This window comes from Grampus griseus, assembly GCF_964374135.1.
Source record: "Grampus griseus genome assembly, chromosome: X".
In the NCBI taxonomy this organism is placed as follows: Eukaryota; Metazoa; Chordata; class Mammalia; order Artiodactyla; family Delphinidae; genus Grampus; species Grampus griseus.
The window spans coordinates 21,038,272-21,057,444 of record NC_138999.1 but is presented as its reverse complement, the minus strand read 5'-3'; the positions used below and the strand labels follow the sequence as shown (position 1 = coordinate 21,057,444).

General features: G+C 39.6%; 1 protein-coding gene across 1 annotated transcript in view; it reads right to left on the bottom strand.

Annotated features, from left to right (window-relative positions):
* Positions 1-19,173, bottom strand: part of POLA1 (DNA polymerase alpha 1, catalytic subunit) — a 306,776-nt gene that overhangs the window by 156,754 nt on the left and 130,849 nt on the right. The window contains exons 29-32 of the mRNA XM_082681638.1: positions 18,714-18,919; positions 16,760-16,892; positions 9,850-9,981; positions 5,094-5,268 (exon numbers count right to left, since the gene is read on the bottom strand). Coding sequence (XP_082537764.1) covers positions 5,094-5,268; positions 9,850-9,981; positions 16,760-16,892; positions 18,714-18,919 — 646 coding nt within the window. The remainder of the gene's footprint in view (positions 1-5,093; positions 5,269-9,849; positions 9,982-16,759; positions 16,893-18,713; positions 18,920-19,173) is intronic.

Sequence of the window (19,173 nt, the reverse complement as noted above, 5' to 3'; positions counted from 1 at the left end):
ACTATGAATTATGTCACAGAAAATATTTAAGGTTTGGAAATGCTGGTCATGTACGTACATTCTTCTGAGAGCTTCATCATGAAAAGAGCAAAGTCTTGATCAACAAAGTAATGCCTGAGGCACTTGCTGGTGGCATCGTTCCACTCCCAACCACCTGTGCTTTTCCCCCACCGCCACCCCACCACCTTTTGTAGGTATATCTCCCCGGGTCTACCAAAGGCACCCCCAAACATGGCATGGTCCGCTGCTGCACTTATTTTCTTAGAATATATCACGGTACCCTGTTTACTGACAAAAAGCACCTTCTGTAAGGTGGGTGGTATGGGCCATTTTTTAAAAGGGGGGATTATTACTCCCCAATCTAACTCAGGAACACACCGGGTTAAGTGTGCTGTCTTGTTCTAAGCACTACTTTCACAGATTAAATGTTAAATTCTCATGTTCTTCAAACATCAATAATTTCTCAGGACCAATGAAAAAACTGCCCTGATAGGCAAATGACTGAAATTTTATCACTGACCATGAAGAAAGGTATTTGACAGTTATTGTACAAATCATTCCTCATCGGAGGAAAGATATTATATAATTTTAAGTACTGTTATGCATAAAATATAAATTTATTAAAAGATGAAATTCAGGAATGAACTTTAGAATATTCTAATCCCCAGCCTGTTTTGCTAGGTACAGAAGACTATTTGGATGTTGGAGCATACTGTGAATATTTCACCCACAGAATATAGAGAGCTTTCATTAGAACGGGAAAAAAGAACCCTATAGTCTGGAGAACAAAAGCTGAGAGTTCCAAGTTTTAGTGGCCATGTTTCCCATAGGGCTATTGTATAAGAAGAGTAATACTACATTTTTTTCTATTCACAGATGGAAAAGAGTAAAATTTAGCTTTATTTAAGCCCAACAGCAATAATCTTGCATGGGTTTCAGAAAAATGATACACATTTTACTGTGGGATAATGAGGACCATTAGTTATTAGGGAGAACAAATTATTCTCTTTCAATACAACAGACTTATTCATTCACTCATTTAATAGACTGTCCTCTCTCCTTTTCACTGAAACGACCTTCCCATACAGAACACCTGGCCATGCAACATGCCACCAGACAGACTTCAGGAGGTATCCTGATGGGGAGAAATAGAGAATTTCCAAAGCGAAGCCACAGGATAAAACCAACACTTGATGCTTGCCTTTCATTTCAAGGAAAGCAGTATAAAAGCAATAGAAAAAGAAGTAGTTGAAAAATATAGTTGCTCTCCACAAAAGAGTCTGAAAAATAAAAAATCATGAACTTAATAATTTTTCTAAATGAAATTATGCCATTATTCCTGATTTCTTTATACTAGCTAAAAGGACAAAGTAGCGAACTTCACTGAAGTTTCTACACTGTCATACATTTGATTAACCAAAGATAAAAACTACATTAAAGGCAAGAGAATTATTTTATGTTTGTGATTAGGCAGTTGCAGGGCTTGTATTTTATGTATATATCTGCAGACTTCAACTTATTTAACGGTGTCAGTTCACTAACGGCAGTTTTTTTTAATATAAAGAAAAACAGATTTAGAACTTTAAAAACAAATTACAGTAATTGTATGCCTATAGCTTGCACCTCTTAGAAACCATGCACCCCTAACACTCCTCCCCTTACTTCCCCACCACTTCCCTATCTCCTCCCTTCTCCTCTAAAACCACAGGCTAAGTGAGAACTGGTAACAGGGGCCTCAAATCCCCTAGTGAAGAACAGCCACCCTAATTTCCACTTGGGGTAGAGGAATAAAGGACACAGATCAAAATGCAGCTCCCAGATACGGCAGGGGGCAAATGCCTGCAAAGACCTGCCCAGCAAGCTTCAATGTTTTCTACAGATCTTCACGGTGACTGGCACTTGCTGTTCTGCCCTTCATTACTGTGGACGCTCCTACGAGGAAAGAGGGAGAGATAAAGGACTAGGAGATTTACTACGAATGTAGATAGGTATGTGGATACCGTTGGTGACGGCGGGGCTGCGGTGGGAGGAGGCGCACCGCGCCATGATGACAACTTCACATGTCTTCAGCATAAAAACTGCTGCCAAACAGCAGAAGACAAAAACGAGAAAAAGAAGGTACAAAGGGGAGTGGCAGCAGCTCCTTCAGAGCTACAAACACAGGCCCCTCAGCAGCTCCAAGCGGCTACCTGGCACCCAGAGCTTTCAGGTGATGGGGTAGGAGAGATGGGGATGTGTTGAGACCACGCACAAGCATGACGGGTCCCCTCTGTAGGCCGAGCCTGGTCAGTAATAGCAAGAACACTCTGAAGATGGGGCCCACTAGGCTACTGGCTTGGAAAATGATTTGTGAAAACTGGATTCATAAGACAGTCTCAACGATGAGAAAGTTTCATCTTTAAGCAGCCACAATCTGCCTGCAGTTTAACTGATATGAAAATGATCTTAAATATGACCCTGCAACCAACGAAATCAGTCTGGTCTCCTCCAGGTATGGCCAGTCTTGAGACATCTGAGCAGGCATCAGGCTGTTTACCAGCCAGGCTCCACCGCTTTCTACTCTACACTACAGCTCTTCTGCCGAAAATACAAGGCTCCACCCTTATCTGTTAAACGTCACTCACAAGATGAAGCTTGTTCCAGCTACCTCTCCTCGGCTCTGGGCCACTGGAAACTTCAGAACCAAAGAAGGAAAGGGCAACGGTGAGCCTATGAAGCAGGCTCTTGATGATCCAAATGGAAAACCTGGAAGATCTACTCTAAAAAACAAATGCTTCTGCTGAGGGGCTGTCAGCGGCACTGGGGGTTTGCAGTGGGGTGAGGAGGAAGCACAAAGATGAAGTTCCCGGGCCTTCACACCCACGCCACCACGCTCCTGACTGAGGGCATGTGTCACAGCCTCCCAGAGCTAAGAAGAGGTGGTGGCTACAAGCACAAGCTTTGCAGTCATGCAGAGCTGGATCCCAGACCAACCACGGTCGGCCACTCACTAGCTATGTGACAAGACCAAGTTAGTTACCTCTCTAAGCCTCAGCTTTCTTCTCTGTAAAATGAAGGAAACAACATAGCCTCATGGGGTTACTGAAAGGATTAAATGAGATAACATATGCAAAGTACTTATTACAGTTTCCAATAGAGTAAGCACTCAAGGCAGAGGAGAGAAAAAAGAAGGAAGCTAAAAAATATTGTGCACTTACACTCCCTCCTCCCAGCTGAGGATTTATAAACATCATCAAATACAACTCAACTTTGAGAATACATTATATGATGATCTGGGTAGCAGAATTTTATCTTCCTAATTATGTTTTGCTTAGGCAAATGTCAAAAATGAGTTTCCACTTCCAGAGCAGACACTGATGGTGCGGGGGTGGGGGTGGGGGGGTGGCGGGACCCGCTGGTGGGAAGGAGCTCAGAAACATATTCAACAGGGGCAGTGTGGAAAGTATGTGACTTGATGATTCATCTGTCCAGTCTCAGTCCACAAACGCACAGAGAGCTAACTGCGTGCAAATCCCAGGGACTAGAGGAGTTTGAACATATTTCTGCAGAGGCCTGGCAGGGGGCTGGGGAGTGGCCATAACAGGCATTCACTGCACACTCCCCCACCCAGGCCTGTGCAGAGCATCTCACACGTATCACTAATCGCTCCCTCAGAGCAACTCTAGAAACCAAGGCTGAGACCAAGCTTCAGAGGCTTCCCAAAGCCACAGAGCACATGAGCGACAGAACCAGTGTTTGAACCCAGATCCCTATGATGCCAAAGCCCGTGTCTTAAGCCAGACTTATTCAATGAGAAGAGGAGGAGGATTTTCCATGAAGCATGGACAGATTAAACAATGCCATATTTAGGGGACCCTGAGTACACTAAGTAAGAAGTCAGGCTAGAAATACAGGTTGGAGCTAAAAAGTTAGTCTATAACTGCCGAAGTCAGAGACTGTAAGATGTCAGTGGCAACAGGACTTATAGTGAGGAGCCAGCCAAGGACTTTATTAGGCACTTATTCTAAGAATATTCATCTTTGTGTACAATGGGATAGAGAGCAGAGAACTTAAAGCAACGTAACTCTCAACATGCTGGTCATCTAGAAAGGAAATCAGGGCTGGTTACGAAATACATTTCTAAGCAAGAGATGACAACCTGGTGACCTGGCAAAAAGTCTGAGAAACAATGAGGCTTCAGGGTTGGCTGGCACCTCCAGATGATGAGAAATTAGCAATCAACTAATTCCGAGAAGATAATGAGTCCAGTTTTAGAAGAATTTTTAAACGCAAGAGCAGGATACTCAAAAGGAATCGAATACAACAAGTTAAACGTTTTAATGTTAAAAAAGCTGTGTATTCTCACTCCATACAAAAACACATTTAGAGACTGAGACAAGAGGAAACAATATTCAAGATACAATGAATCTTATTAAGTGAAGTTCACTGATTAAAGTGACAACGATGTAGGGACTTCCCTGGTAGCGCAGTGGTTAAAAATCTACCTGCCAATGCAGGGGACACAGGTTCGAGACCTGCTCCAGGAAGATCCCACATGCCACAGAGCAACTAAGCCTGTGTGCCACAACTACTGAGCCTGCCCTCTACAGCCCGCAAGCCACAACTACTGAGCCCACGTGCTGCAACTACTAAAGCCCATGCACCTAGAGCCCATGCTCCACAAGAGACGCCACCGCAATGAAGAGTAGCCCTTACTCGCCGCAACTTCGCACACAGCAATGAAGACCCAACGCAGCCAAAAAAAAATAAATTAAAAAAAAAAAGCAACAACAATGTACGCTCAGAGACTAGGAGGGCGCCGAAAATCTTCTCTTGTCCTTTCTTTTGCCGCCTCTCTCTCTCCCCACTCATCATCTGTTGACGGAGTGCCTACCCTGGAGCAGGCATGTGCTTACAGAGGTAGCAAGCCTGTGGCGTTCATATAGGAGGGGAGATAGACATTAACCAAACAACCACAAAAATAAATGCTCAACTACAGACAAAGAAGTGCTTGACATAGTACCGTGCCTCTAAACAGGGCTCCTGATGGGTAAGGGATGACCACACGGGCTGCTGTTGCCAGGCAAGGGGCTACGTGAGTTCGGGACACTTACCTAACCACGTTGCAATGAGGACAGCATCAATTCCATCTATTGGCTCACAGATTCGAGCCACAACTGGGTGGATCTGCTGGGCCAGGTAGTACTGGGTGTCAATGCTTAAATTGTCCTGCTTCTGCAGCTGCTCGGGTGCATAGGCCCTCTGACTCCCAGTGAGGTTTGACCCATCCTACAAGAGGACATGGTACAGGTAAAGTTGTGAGAAATTCAATCACAAGTACTTGCTTGGACAAAAAGAGGGACAACAATTCAAATTTTATATATTCAATTCCAAACACCACAAAATCCTTTTGGATAACAGTTCAAATTTTATGTATTCAATTCCAAACACCAAGAAGCCCTTCTGACCTATTGGTGAACATTTCATATGCAACTAACAGGAGGAAGATCAAGGAGAACAACTCACCCACTGTCCAGGAATGTAAATCCAGCATGTGTTGTGTTCTATTTTTTGTTGAAACTCGAAACCAACAAGATGGCATGACTAGATTAAACAATTCCACCTGCCATATCACAGAAACACACCGGGAAGACTTGCTAACAAAGGCCTTTTAGGAGTCATGACAAAAAAATGTGTGACCCTTTTATTATGTTAACTCAATCCCTCCTTGCAAGAATTCTAGTCCTATTATCATCTTAAAGACAGGGTGTGTGTGTGTGTGTTTGTGTGTGTGTGTGTAATATCTCTCAATGAGAGCTATATGTATCTCTGAGAAGCAAATGAGCAAGGGGAATAGACAAGTACACAAAACCCAAGAGCACTAATTTATGTACAAGATATAATAGGTAAGAGTAAAATTAAGAAAGTCGCCTTGGTGGAGTAGAGTGCTCTAGGAGCAAAATATCTGGCCACTGGAACGAAGGGCATGCCATTTTGCGCTGTTTATGCGGCTCTTCCTCAAGGAAAGGAAGAAGGGCCAGAGAGCCTCTTTTCAAGGCCTTCCTCTTCTCTTTACTGTCTAAAAATAGAAGCTGTGAAACTCTATATAATTGGCCCATATACAGTCCTGTGGGTGATGTCATCATCATCTGTGAATCAAAAAGCCATCACTACTCTACTGGACCAACATCCAACAACTCGCTCCACTCTTCCTCTTGTCTGCAACAACAGAATTTATTATTCAGATTCGTAAATTTTAACTATTCACAGTGCTCAGCTGCTCTGCAAAACTGATTATAATGTGAATCCTATTCTTTCAATCCTGCTACAATCAGTCCCTTCTCAGCTCAGTGCCCAGCCCAAAGCAGAAGCAACCTTTCATACCGTTGTCTTACCACAAACTGGAAGCACTGGCTTCTTTCTCTGGCTAGGCTCCTGATGGAAACAAACTGGGATGTTTATCAACTAGGTTCTACCTATGCTAAGATATAATGAAATAACTAGAAAGGAAGCAAACCTCAGATTAAAAGACTTGCTTATAATTATTTTTCAGGAGTTCACAATACAGTAAAAGAAATTAGGCAGAACTAATCAACTTTAATTGTTGCCTTTTTAGAAGTTTGATTTGTTAGATGAGAGTAAGGTGACAGCCAATGACAAAAAGAGTGAAAAATCCTTGGACAGTGTCTTTATGCACCACAACTATATTCAGACTGCCTTTTAACAAACACATGAAATCTGACTGATTTATAGAATTGTAGTTTCTTTTTAAAACTGGTCTGTCCTTAAGATTATAGTAATGTTGAGTTTAAAAATTTTTAATAAAGAATAAAAACAAAATTTGTAGAGGCAAATTATTATTTTTTAAAAATGGCCCTTGAGTTACTTTCCAATATATCATTAGATGTTCTCATGTCAGGCTTGTCTGTAAAAAAACAGTTGAAAAAGTTCTAAGCATATTCTCAGTTGAAAAAGTTTCTCCCAAACGTATTTCTTATTGTATGCAAAAGCATCTCAGCTCGGGCTTCCCTGGTGGCGCAGTGGTTGAGAGTCCGCCTGCCGATGCAGGGGACACGGGTTCGTGCCCCGGTCCGGGAAGATCCCACACGCCACGGAGCGGCTGGGCCCGTGAGCCATGGCCGCTGAGCCTGCGCGTCCGGAGCCTGTGCTCCGCAAAGGGAGAGGCCACAACAGTGAGAGGCCCGCGTACCGCAAAAAAAAACAAAAAAAAATCTGAGCTCAAACATGACTAAATTCAAAACAATTGGTAAGATGACAGGTCTTCCTGTGTTACGTTGGAAAAACATTTAGGCTGTAACATAACATATATCCCTCAAAGACCTAATTCTCAAACCTAGCAAGACCTAATTCTCAAACCTAGCAAACATTTAGGCTGTGACATAAGATATATCCCTCAAAGACCTAATTCTCAAACCCATGCTATATGCAAAAACACATCTCATACACCTTTAAAAATAGACTGAGAAGCAATGTTGGTCTTCCTTGAAGTGCCCATGTAGTAATTTGTGAACTTCTCAAAGTACATACTTTACAGAGACAACCAGATCAGACAATTCATTGAAAACTATGAGGTCATCTTTAGTAGGAAATCAATGGAAAAAAAGTTTTAACAGATGACAAGTGGCGCCCTTAAAACAATTATGTTAAAGGCATGCCTTATGAAAATTATGTCCAATGAAAGTTAAATAGTTAAGGATTTAACACTTAACCAACAAGTGGAAGTTGATTTAAGATCTCAGCAAATAATTCACATGGTTTAATAAGACTATGAACTACAATATAAATTACATACCACAAACATTACTCTCTGAATTCACCTGAATTTATAGTCTGAATAAGTTATCAGTAGAGTACTATGTTCAAAATGTAAATTTTAAACAAAAAAGAACCTGTTTAGGAGATAGGTTATTCTTGAAGGGCACCTTTGCTTACAGCAGTAAATAGTTCTCCTAAAAATGTGTCATCATACATTTTGAAAAACATATTCTAAAAATATAATTGTGTTAGGAAAGAGGAAGAATAACCTGAGTGCTTAAAAGCAAAAGAAGTAGGCAGCTTTGGTTAGCAAACATGCTGAAAGTGGGCATGTCCCACTGCTGGGGGACAAAGGCAAATTAAAGTCCTACAGCTTTTCTTGGGATACGGTGAGAAGAATAAACCAATAAAAGAAACATGAACTGTTCTTTTAACAAGCAAATAAGTTAACACCCAGCACCAGTCGAATGGGAAAAGGGTTGAAAATACATCAAATTGGATTTAGCATCAGCATTTTGAGCTCTTCTTATATCAGTAAGACCCGAGAAGAAGAAATCAAAAGACCTCAATATTCAGACATCAAGGAATATAAGCTTGACTTTTGAAATACATTGATCATAGGACCATACATCTCCATTCCAGGTTTAGCCAAAACATAATTGTGGCTTGATTTCATTTTTAGATGCTATTTCAGAAAACCTATATAATTTTTCAAAGTTGTATGTTGCCATCTGCTCCTGTCATTAATAATCTTAACAGCTTTTCCATGTATGTGAATACCTAAGTGAAAAAAAAAAAAACCTAGCCTATTTACCAAATCTTTATTTGCATAATATGAAAATTGTTTTTTTGAGATGAGACTTGTCAGAGGCAATATGCAAAGCACATTAAGGGCTTGAGCGAGTCAGACATTTATGGAAATATTTTCCTGCAGGAATTGGCTTTCTGTAACAGTTCTTAATCAAGGGTAACCCTAGGAGGGAGACAGAGTCAAGTGCTGATTCCTGTCCATGTACTTAAATCATTTGTTATGTACATCATCTACAGTACCAAGCAGATATTAGCAGACGACTTCTACATTTTGAAAAGGCTCTCTGATTGCAAACCACATTGACTGTACTTTGACAAAGATCAATCACATTGAAGTTTAAGGCTTATCTAATTTTTTTTACTGTAATAACAAAAAGCAATATTTAATTAATTAAAAAGAACAATCTCATTGAGATGAATTATGCCTTTTGGTAAACAGACCACACCATAGTAACTGTAAAGAATTTGGATAGAGGCTTTGACTCTGACTTTTTTTTTAAGCAGGGAGAAGGGATGAGACCCCTCCTTTGTTCCGACTGGAGTTAAGTGCTTTCAAAAAACAAAAAAACCCCACAAAACCAAAACCCTCTTCTGTTCTACCCTTTCTCCCTATCTCTGACTGTTAGAGGCATGCTACTCTCAAAAGAAACTGGTCAGCGGTTTAAAACTGTTCCAGAAGACCTAGAGGTTCCTGAGAGGTGTCTCATGGAACAGGAAGAAGACAAGAGGTGGGTTCTAGGCCCCTTCCACTCAAAAAAAAAAAAAAAAAAAAAAAGGACCTGGTTAGATAATCTGTGTTTTCTTCATAAGGTAGCTTTTTAGGACATCTCACCTTTCTCCATAACCATGCATTTCGTATTTTTTTTCAAGTAATTATTTGAACAGGCTAGTGAAAAATGCATTTACTCTCTTTTGGTAGAATAATATTCAGAATGGAAACTGCTGCAAAAGGAATGATAAAGGACTACTGCTGGATATACAAGCAAACTGGTAGACATTTTCATTCAAGTTAATTTCAGATTGAAACAGCAGCTACTGTTATATACCTGTCTCACCAAAGTAATTTCACTCAACCAAAACACTAGTCTCAAATGTTTTATAAAAATTTTAATAAAATGTCATACCCCTGACTAATGTTTTTAAATGCTGCAAAACCAACCAAGACTAAACCCTCTCTTTACAGCATCAATTATTTGGCAGAGTACTAAACAAGACACCATGGAGAGATGGATTTTACCATGGGCTCGGAATTGGTGTAAGTCTTATTTATTATGACAGTTTTACCTGACAGATGACATACGACACAGTATCTCCAGCTTTCACCTTTCTGCCTCCTTGAGAATTTATCCAGAGGGCAACATGTACATGAGGTAGGCTTTTTTTATCAGGATAATCCTGGGGATCCTTTGTCAACGCCTAAGAGAAAAAGAGGGAACAAAAAGCCCCAAACTTTAAAATAAAACCTTTCTCACACAGATATACACTAAACATATCTCTGCTAGAATCACACCAGCCACATAAACATAAAAATGACAGCAGCTGTATGTAGAAAACACTGCCACAGGATCTTCAGACATTCTATCCTCAAGGCTCCTCTCTCCTTCATTAAGTAACTAATATGACCAGATATAACCCTGAAAAAAAAGAAATATGAGTTTCTGGGCCATGGCACAGAATACTTGGATATAAAGATTAAGACTGTGAATTCAGTCTTCTATGCAGCCTTAGAGTTCCTCTTAATGTCTGCAATTCTCCCACTGAATTAACTGATTAGTTAAGACGGATGGATAACGGTTACTCTGACTTAATGATCTGTTTCTCAAAGGCTTCTCGAGCCTAAATAAATCCCTAAGGCACCAGAAATCACTGGATTTACTCACACTGTCAATTTAAGCTCTCCAAAGGCAGAGTGAATGAGTTTTTAACAGAAAGTAAGCCCCACGAGAGCAGGAACACGTCAGCCTTGCCCACAGCTGCATTCAGAGGGCTCGGAACGATTCTTGGTGTGTAGCAGCAACCAAATGTTTGTGGAAGAAATTATTTCGCTCACTCTGCAATAATTCACTAAGTTCAAGCACTGTAAAGTACTGCAAGATGAATAAGACAGTCACTGGTCCTAAGTCACCTGCCATTAGCAGATGATTCCGCATTCCACAAAAAAACTCTCTAAAATAAGCTACATGTGCCAGAAGGGAGTGGTAAACTAAGTGTTACCGAGAGTTTAGAGAGGCAAAGATTGCTACCATCTGAGAGCAGAAATCACGGAAGAAAAAAACGAACTGGCACATGAAGGAAAAAATAGATTTTAAGAAAAGATGACGGGGCAAGAACATTCCAGCAGAGGGAAAAAGCAAAAGTTAAAAGCAAGAGGTGAGAAAAAAAAAAAAACCGTCTATTGGACTGGAACTTAATATGCACAAAGGGAAGGGGTGGGTTTCAAAAGACAAGAGGAAGGACAGGGAATAGGGTGCTCCATGTCTAGATCACCTAAGTGTGGTCTGCAGACCCCTGAGGGTTAGCGACACCCTTTCAGGGGGTGGAGAAATCAAAGCTATTTTCCTAATAATACTATCTGCACTGGTGATATAGAAACAAAGGTCAGTAAAGGTGCTGACGCCTTATAAACATGAACCTGGGCAGCAGCACCAAACTGTACTAATACTCATTGTATTCGTCACCATGACACGCTCACAGTTTTTTAAAGTTCTTGACCCTTGAGTAGAAAGCTAATATTTTGTGTGACAAAATGGGAAGTATGCCCAAGGCACATCTACAGCATACTCAAGAACGAAGGATGCTCGAGGAAATGCATTTGTGCAACCATTTGAGTTGCAAGCTAAACTAGCTGGCTTTCTCAACCCAGTTTTTATTTGAAAGAATGGCAGGCCAACTACTGTTATTCTAACTTGAGTACCTGGCAGACAATCACTCAAAAAGAACCAAGCGAGTCTGCCACTTCAAGGAAAACACCTGACAGTATATATTGCCTATGATAATATTGAAGCTATCAAGCACCAATCAGAATTTTGGAAATTCTGTTTCCACTCCGGTGAGCTTGACAGCTTTCCAATACCTAAAGACTCTTCTGATGAGTAGGAATATTTTAAAATGTGGTTTTTGTTAATATACAATGAGATGTATCAATATTTTGGAAGATCTGTAAAACTCAGGGAACCAACATTTAATAAATTACAAGTGCATAACATCACACATGGGTAAAAGATCCATTCAAAGCACCGCACAGATGAAAAGATTTTAATGTAAGAATATGAAAAGTTCATTGATATGGTTTCCTATTTCCACAATACAAATAACCTTGCAGACAATATCACTTCTAGAGTACTGGTGTAGAATCAAAGAAGAATACACACAACTATCTTTAAAAATTACTGAAATACTTCTTTTTCCAACTACATATTTGTGTGAAACTTGACTTTCTTCCTATGCTTCAACTAACACCACACGTCACAACAGACTGGATGCACAAGCAGATATAAGAACGCGGATGTCTTCTACTAAACTAGACGTTAACAAGACTTGCAAAATAACATCATTCCTCTGGCTAATTTTTCTTTGTTTTGAAATATACAGTTATTTTTCATGAAAAAATTTTATTTTTGTGGGACTTCTCTGGCGGCACAGTGGTTAAAGAATCCGCCTGCCAATGCAGGGGACACGGGTTTGAGCCCTGGTCCGGGAAGATCCCATATGCCGCGGAGCAACTAAGCCCATGCGCCACAACTACTGAGCCTGTGTGCCACAACTACTGAAGCCTGTGCACCTAGAGCCCGCGAGCCACAACTACTGAGCCCACGAACCACAACTACTGAAGCCCGTGCGCCTAGAGCCCGTGCTCTGCAACGAGAAGCCACCACAATGAGAGGCCCAAGCACCACAACGAAGAGTAGCCCCCACTCGCCGCAACTAGAGGAAGCTCACGCGCAACAACGAAGACCCAACACAGCCAAAAATAAATTAATTAATTAAAAAAAATTTTTATTTTTGTAAACATATAATGGGTTTACTGATATTTTTAAATAAACTAATAAATGCTTTTAAAACTTCTCAGTTTTAATTTCTAACAGTAAATATCAACATAAGCTACATAAACAAAAGCTCTTGCAGTCCCCAACTATTTTAAGTGTGTGAAAATGTCCTGAGATCAGGAAATTTGAGAACTACTGTAGTAGAATAAAGCAGGTCGTCAAACATGGCTGCACATCCCCCTGTTCTATACACTTTCTAAATCATACACTCAGTGTAGGAGAGTACCTAGAAGCCTCTCTAAGTATTTAAATCTTCTCAAACCTGCATTATGCGAAGTCTTGATTGACTTGGACGGGTAATACTGCATAGAAATTTTAATCAATATAACTCTACTTAAGAAAACCGTTATCTTCTTCAATTGACTATACTTCAGTGCAATGTTAAGAAATTCTGAATTTCATCTGACATACTTTCCAATTATTAGATTGGGACTATTTGGGGATTTCACAGCCTAGTTTCAGAAGGCTTGATTTTTCAAAAAATGCTTCCTGGTGGTTTAGGCTCAAGTTAGCCAGGGCTATACAAATCAGTTGTGAAGTATTTTGTGTTACTTTATGAAACATATTTAAGCTAAAATTGTGGCAGTTCAGAAAAATCACACACAGTGTTTTTCAGTTGCATTTGGCAACAAGGGCTTAAATCTTCACAAAGGTAAATCTCACCACTTCACCCCTCCACCCTATGCTAACCTCCCATTTTCAAGCCCACCAATACCCACAAAATCAATCTAATCTAATCTAACCTAATCTATATCTTATCATAAGACCATCCACAACCAGTCACATACATGGACTCTTCGATTCCACTCTCCTTTGCAAGCGACAAAATGTAAATACTGATTTACTCACAAGTTTTAAACAGTACAGGTATTCAGACAAATGTTAATTAAGACAGTCACTCTTGATATATAAAAAGCTTAATGTAAACTGACACAGGAATAACTCTGATATAGAGAGCCCTTTCATCAGAATTGACTCTACTTTCATCGACACTAAAATTCTTCTTCTTTACTGAAAGAAGTATAAGAGCATGTGACAGTAAATATGTTTGCTAGACCATTAACATCTTGAAAATACCAACCAGGTTTTGCTTATCCTACTTTATATCCCAGAACCTAGCACTGTGCACATAAGACGTACTCCATGTTTGATGAATGGATGATTAAACAGGCAAAGGAATTCTTTTAATGCTCACTGAACAACTATTATTTGCCAGCTACTATGCCAAGTGAAATGGAGAATAAAAGACAGTTGGTTTCAGTTTTGCCACATGAAAATATATGCACATCCCGAATCACACTAATTATTAACTAGTATTGTTAGTAATAATAAATGTCACTTTAAGTTGATAACTATTGAAGCTGAGTGATGGCTACATGGGGGTTCATGATGTTCTTCTCTTTACTTTTAAGGTTTTTTTTAAAATTTATTTATTTATTTTTAAATTTTTGGCTGTGCTGGGTCTTCGCTGCTGTGCGCGGGCTTTCTCTAGTTGCAGCAAGCGGGGGCTACTCTCCGTCATGGTGCGCAGGCTTCTCGTTGTGGTGGCTTCTCTTGTTGTGGAGCACGGGCTCTAGGTGCGTGGGCCTCAGTAGTTGTGGCACGTGGGCTCAGTAGTTGTGGCTCATGGGCTTAGTTGCTCCTCAGCATGTGGGATCTTCCCAGACCAGGGATCAAACCTGTGTCTCATGCATCGGCAGGCGGATCCTTCACCACTGTGCCACCAGGGAAATCCCTTGTATAAGTTTTAAATTTTCGATAATAAAAACTTCAAAATAGCAAGACTGCACAATGTTCCTGAGAACGCAGGGATGGCCAGTGTGTCTACGCAGCTAGGTTTCTCTGCACACTAGTAACACTGTGCCATCACCCACAGGAGGAGATGACGGACTGGGCCCACTACCCTAGGGGACACGTGCTCAGTGTTCTTTTGCCAATAATGTGGTCATGTTTGGACTCAGCCTTCCAAATTCATGCCTGGAACCCCGTGCAACAGAGGACTCACATTTCTAAGAAGGTAGACAGTGTCAGGTATTCAATCTGCAGAACTGATACAAAAATTGATCAAAGCAAGACTGAAATAGTAATTCTTACTTATGCAAATTTTTGAGAAAGAGACAAAACGAAATCTGAAAGGAAACCACTTTCAAACGTCCCAAGTGATTCCATGCCAACAGGCATGCACTGCATCACGTAAAGGGAAGAGCTAGCGTCAAGGCACATGTCCTCTTATATTACTTATTTCTAATTTTTTGTACTTTTCATGTATAAATGAATGCCTTCTTTTGTGACATTAAAAACATCATTGTTAAGGAGTAGGAAACAAATGACTTAACTAAGAATAAATACAAATCGTAAGGATACGCATAGAAAATATTCATTCTCTCTAGGAATCAAAGAAATGCAAATTAAATCCAGCGGTAAAATACTGTTTTGTATCCATTTATGGTAGCAATGTTTTATTTAAATATCACCAATGATATTATCACCAATGAAATGTCACTTCTATAGTACAAGGAAACCTGTGGTGAAACTAGCACACACATTTTGTTATTATCAATTAGTATCACTTGTACAAAGCAATTTGACAAGAGACACACAGATACTCAAATCTTTTGACTCAAATATTTTACTTCAAGGAATCTAAACAAAGGAAGTAATTCATCCAAAAGCAATAAGACAAACGGGGACTTCCCTGGTGGCACAATGGTTAAGAATCTGCCTACCAATGCAGGGGACACGGGTTCGAGCCCTGCTCCGGGAGGATCCCAAGTGCCACGGAGCAACTAAGCCCGTGCACCACAACTACTGAGCCTGCGCTCTAGAGCCCACGAGCCACAATTACTCAGCCTGTGAGCCACAACTACTGAAGCCCGCACACCTAGAGCCCACGCTCAGCAACAAGAGAAGCTACCGCAATGAGAAGTCCGCGCACCGCAATGAAGAGTAGCCCCTGTTCGCCACAACTAGAGAAAGCCTGTGCACAGCAATGAAGACCCAACACAGCCAAAAGTAAATAAATAAATAAATGTACTTTTAAAAGATCATATAGTAATTTTTAAAAAAGACATGAACAAGATGTTCAATACAGTTATTAACAATAGCAAAAATAAATAATGTAATAATCAAGCAAAAATTTTAATTAAAGATGTAGCAGTGAAATATAAGATTAACATAACGATTTTTAAGGTTAATACAGAAATGTGGGAAAATCTGTATACGTTAAGTGAAAACAAATCTCAAAATAATATACACTGTAATTGCTACCATGTAAAACTGTTTTAAAGAGTAAGGTAATGTGCAAAAATGACTGGCATTACTTTAGCATAGGGGTATTTAGAACGAGTTTTAATTCTAAAACTTCCATTTAATGCCATCATTAGATTCTGTTTCATTAAAATTCTTTTTAGTATGAGTTTTGACAACAAAATTTATGTATCACAAAACGGGTAAAATGGTATTTGCAAAATTACCTTCGGAATATGTAAGGATACTCTGTTTAAATGGAAAAACAGAAATCTATAACCTAACATCTTGTACTACACAGCACTTTGGGAAACCAAGATTTTCTTTTTCAAATTAGGTAAGAAAAAATATTCCCTATTTTCAACAACTAAGACTATCCATAAAGAGAAACTATTTATATAGTTTAAAAAAAAAAAGCACAAGTGCTTTGAATATACAGAAAGCGCTGGCACCGCCTTAATTCTAAATAACAACGTCTAAAAACGCCTTCTGATTATAAGTATCCCTCAGGATCACCTTCTGTAAAGTTACACAAACACACGCTCTCTGTCTAAGCTTACAGGCCTGCCCCCCAAACAACTGTAACTTAGGACGACTATGAATAAGGCAATACTCCCAAGTCCCTGAAACATCAACTACATCACTCCATAGACCCTCTGGACACGAGGCTTCCGTGCGGAACGGAGAGAGAAGGCCCCAACTGCAGACAGGGTAGTGTCTGTGGCTGGGCGAGGAAGAGTGGTATGCTAACGCGCAGTCTGTGAGATAGTCGTTAAGCAGCTTTCATCGCTAGCTAGAATTTATTTCAACTGCAAGAATGAGGTGGTTTTTCAACTATCTGAAGGAGGAGAAAAACACATGTGTTTGCAGCAGCTGGATTCAGCAATAAATGCTACATTTACCTTGTTAATTTCAAACTGGCTCACTGGGACACTGCCATTTAGCACATTTTCTCCAATTTCTATTAACCTCTTCTGAATGTTTTCCACTATGGTGTCCCGGCTTTGATCCGAAAGTATCTGGCCAATGACAAAGCTGCAAAAAAAGAGACGGATTGATTTTTTTAGTATCATACTTTACTAATAAGGAGAGAAAGGAAGATAAGTGCCATTAGACTAACATGTGGACAAGAGCCACACTAAAAGCTAACATGACAGTTAATGTCCAAAAGCCCATTACTATTTCTTTTCTAACATTAACTCTGTCAAAGGTTTATCAACCTTGGAACATCAGGTTTGCCCTTAAACACACAGACCAGCCCCCTCCCCCCTTTTTTTAACGTAGCAGCTAAGGCTTCCCATTGCGTGTGTACAGAGAGCGGTATGAGTTCCATCATATTTTTATGCAATTACAAAAATTCACAAGCAGTTGTGTTCTACTCTTAGGAGAAATTTGAGAACACAAATATTTCACTCTCCTCATAAAGCACCAAGATATTATCTCTGCCCGAGATGACTACAAGCTAGGAAAGTAGGAATATGAAGTTCTTTATGCAAATTTTTTAAAACTCAAAGATTCCAAAGTTTTCTTTCTTCAGCTTTATTATATTTTTCAGTGTTCTCTAACCGTATTGCTATGCCTCAAAAACGTCATGTTATTCTATCAGACCCAAAAAAAAAGAGAAAAAAAGAAAAAGAAAAGGAGTAAGGAAGCCAATATTTTATCCATTTCTGAGAAAATGCAGAGCGAGGGTTTGACAGCTGCATTATAATTTGTCAGAAAAAGAACCCTGACAAAAACATTTGTATGGCTTTAATTACTAATACATTTCTAACTCAGAGAAATTTACTTCTATTATGATGCATCTTTTCTTAGAAAACACAAAGCTGAAGAGAACACTCTAATCGAGTCTATACAAAGTAGTTTCATCTTTGAGTACATTTGGGGGCAATGAAGCATTTCAAACTATATTTCATAAAAGGCTAACAGTGACCCATACTCAGATGATCAACTCTGCCTAATCAAGAGTAGTTTTGCAGAAGCAACAAATGCTCAGTCTCCCAACTTAAAAGCAAGAAGAAGACTGGAAAACAAGGAAAAAATGCTGACATTCAGCAATACTAAAATTAATTTAAAATTTCACTTTAAAGAAAAAAGTCCTTCTATTTTCACAACTGTTCAGGTTCACAAGACAGGAATTATCTGGAAAGAGGGTACATAAACTACCTAAGGATTCGTCTTTTTTAAAATGGGTGCTTTATAACTTAATGTGACCCTAAAAACAAACAAATAGGTCTTATTATCACAACCTTCAGTCCCAGATGTAAAACTAAGGGGTCGGTCATGACATTTATGATTTCTGAGGTACATACAGTATTTGAGAACTAGCACTTAAATTCACCTGAGATTAGTAAGAATCTTTACACACAAATGATATGGGCGGGAACAAAGTCTCACTACATGGCCCACTTTGAATCCCAGAACATTTTAAGCCACAACACGGGGACACCTTAACAGTTATGGCCCTAAGGAGGCGCTAGGAACATTCAGGAGTACAACACACTGCACATTCTAAAAGAAACAGTAAAGCAAAACAAACCAAAAACAAGCCAACATCGATGAACCCAACTCTGTAAGCATCTAAAATGTGAAGGCTTACCCTCACCATGAGTTAAAACTTGTAAGATGCATCTTATAGCAAGCATTTCTTACTGAGCGAGTTTGGCTTTTTCTAAGTTTTAACCCATCTGTAAAATTCCACTCCAAATCAGTAAGAACTGTTAATATGCAATGATAACAATAACAAAAAAGAAGTCGTGTCCTTGTGCTTGGCAGAATCAAAGTGTTCTCCACACTGTTAACGCTTCAATTTTTTTAAAAACGAACAACAAAAGCAAAAATGAAAACTGAACTCACTTTCCAGTGTCTTTAGCAAGATCACACCAATCTCTTCTAACTATATCTAATCCTTTCACCTCCTGTTTGGTGACGTAATTCCCATCCACTGTTGGCTCAACAACCAGAGCAGCGTACTTCTTTTTCTTCAGCAGTAGCAGGGACTTGAAAATGCCATCAATGTCTATTTCAAGTAGTTTATACAACTTATTCACTTCACTTTTCACCTGTGAAAATTTCAACCATTAATGCTAGCTTCTCAAACATCTAATAGGGAGAAGATGAACATGCTGCAAATTCCCAAGAGTTCATCTAAACAAAACTAGAAGTCACATAAGACTAGAAGGCATTCATTCAGGTTATATAGAACACGGTATTATGCTTGGTATGATGCAAGAACTTTGAAAAAGCACAGGGACAAAAACAGATAAAAAGATAAACAAAGAGACAATAATATAACTATATCACCCCACTCAACCAA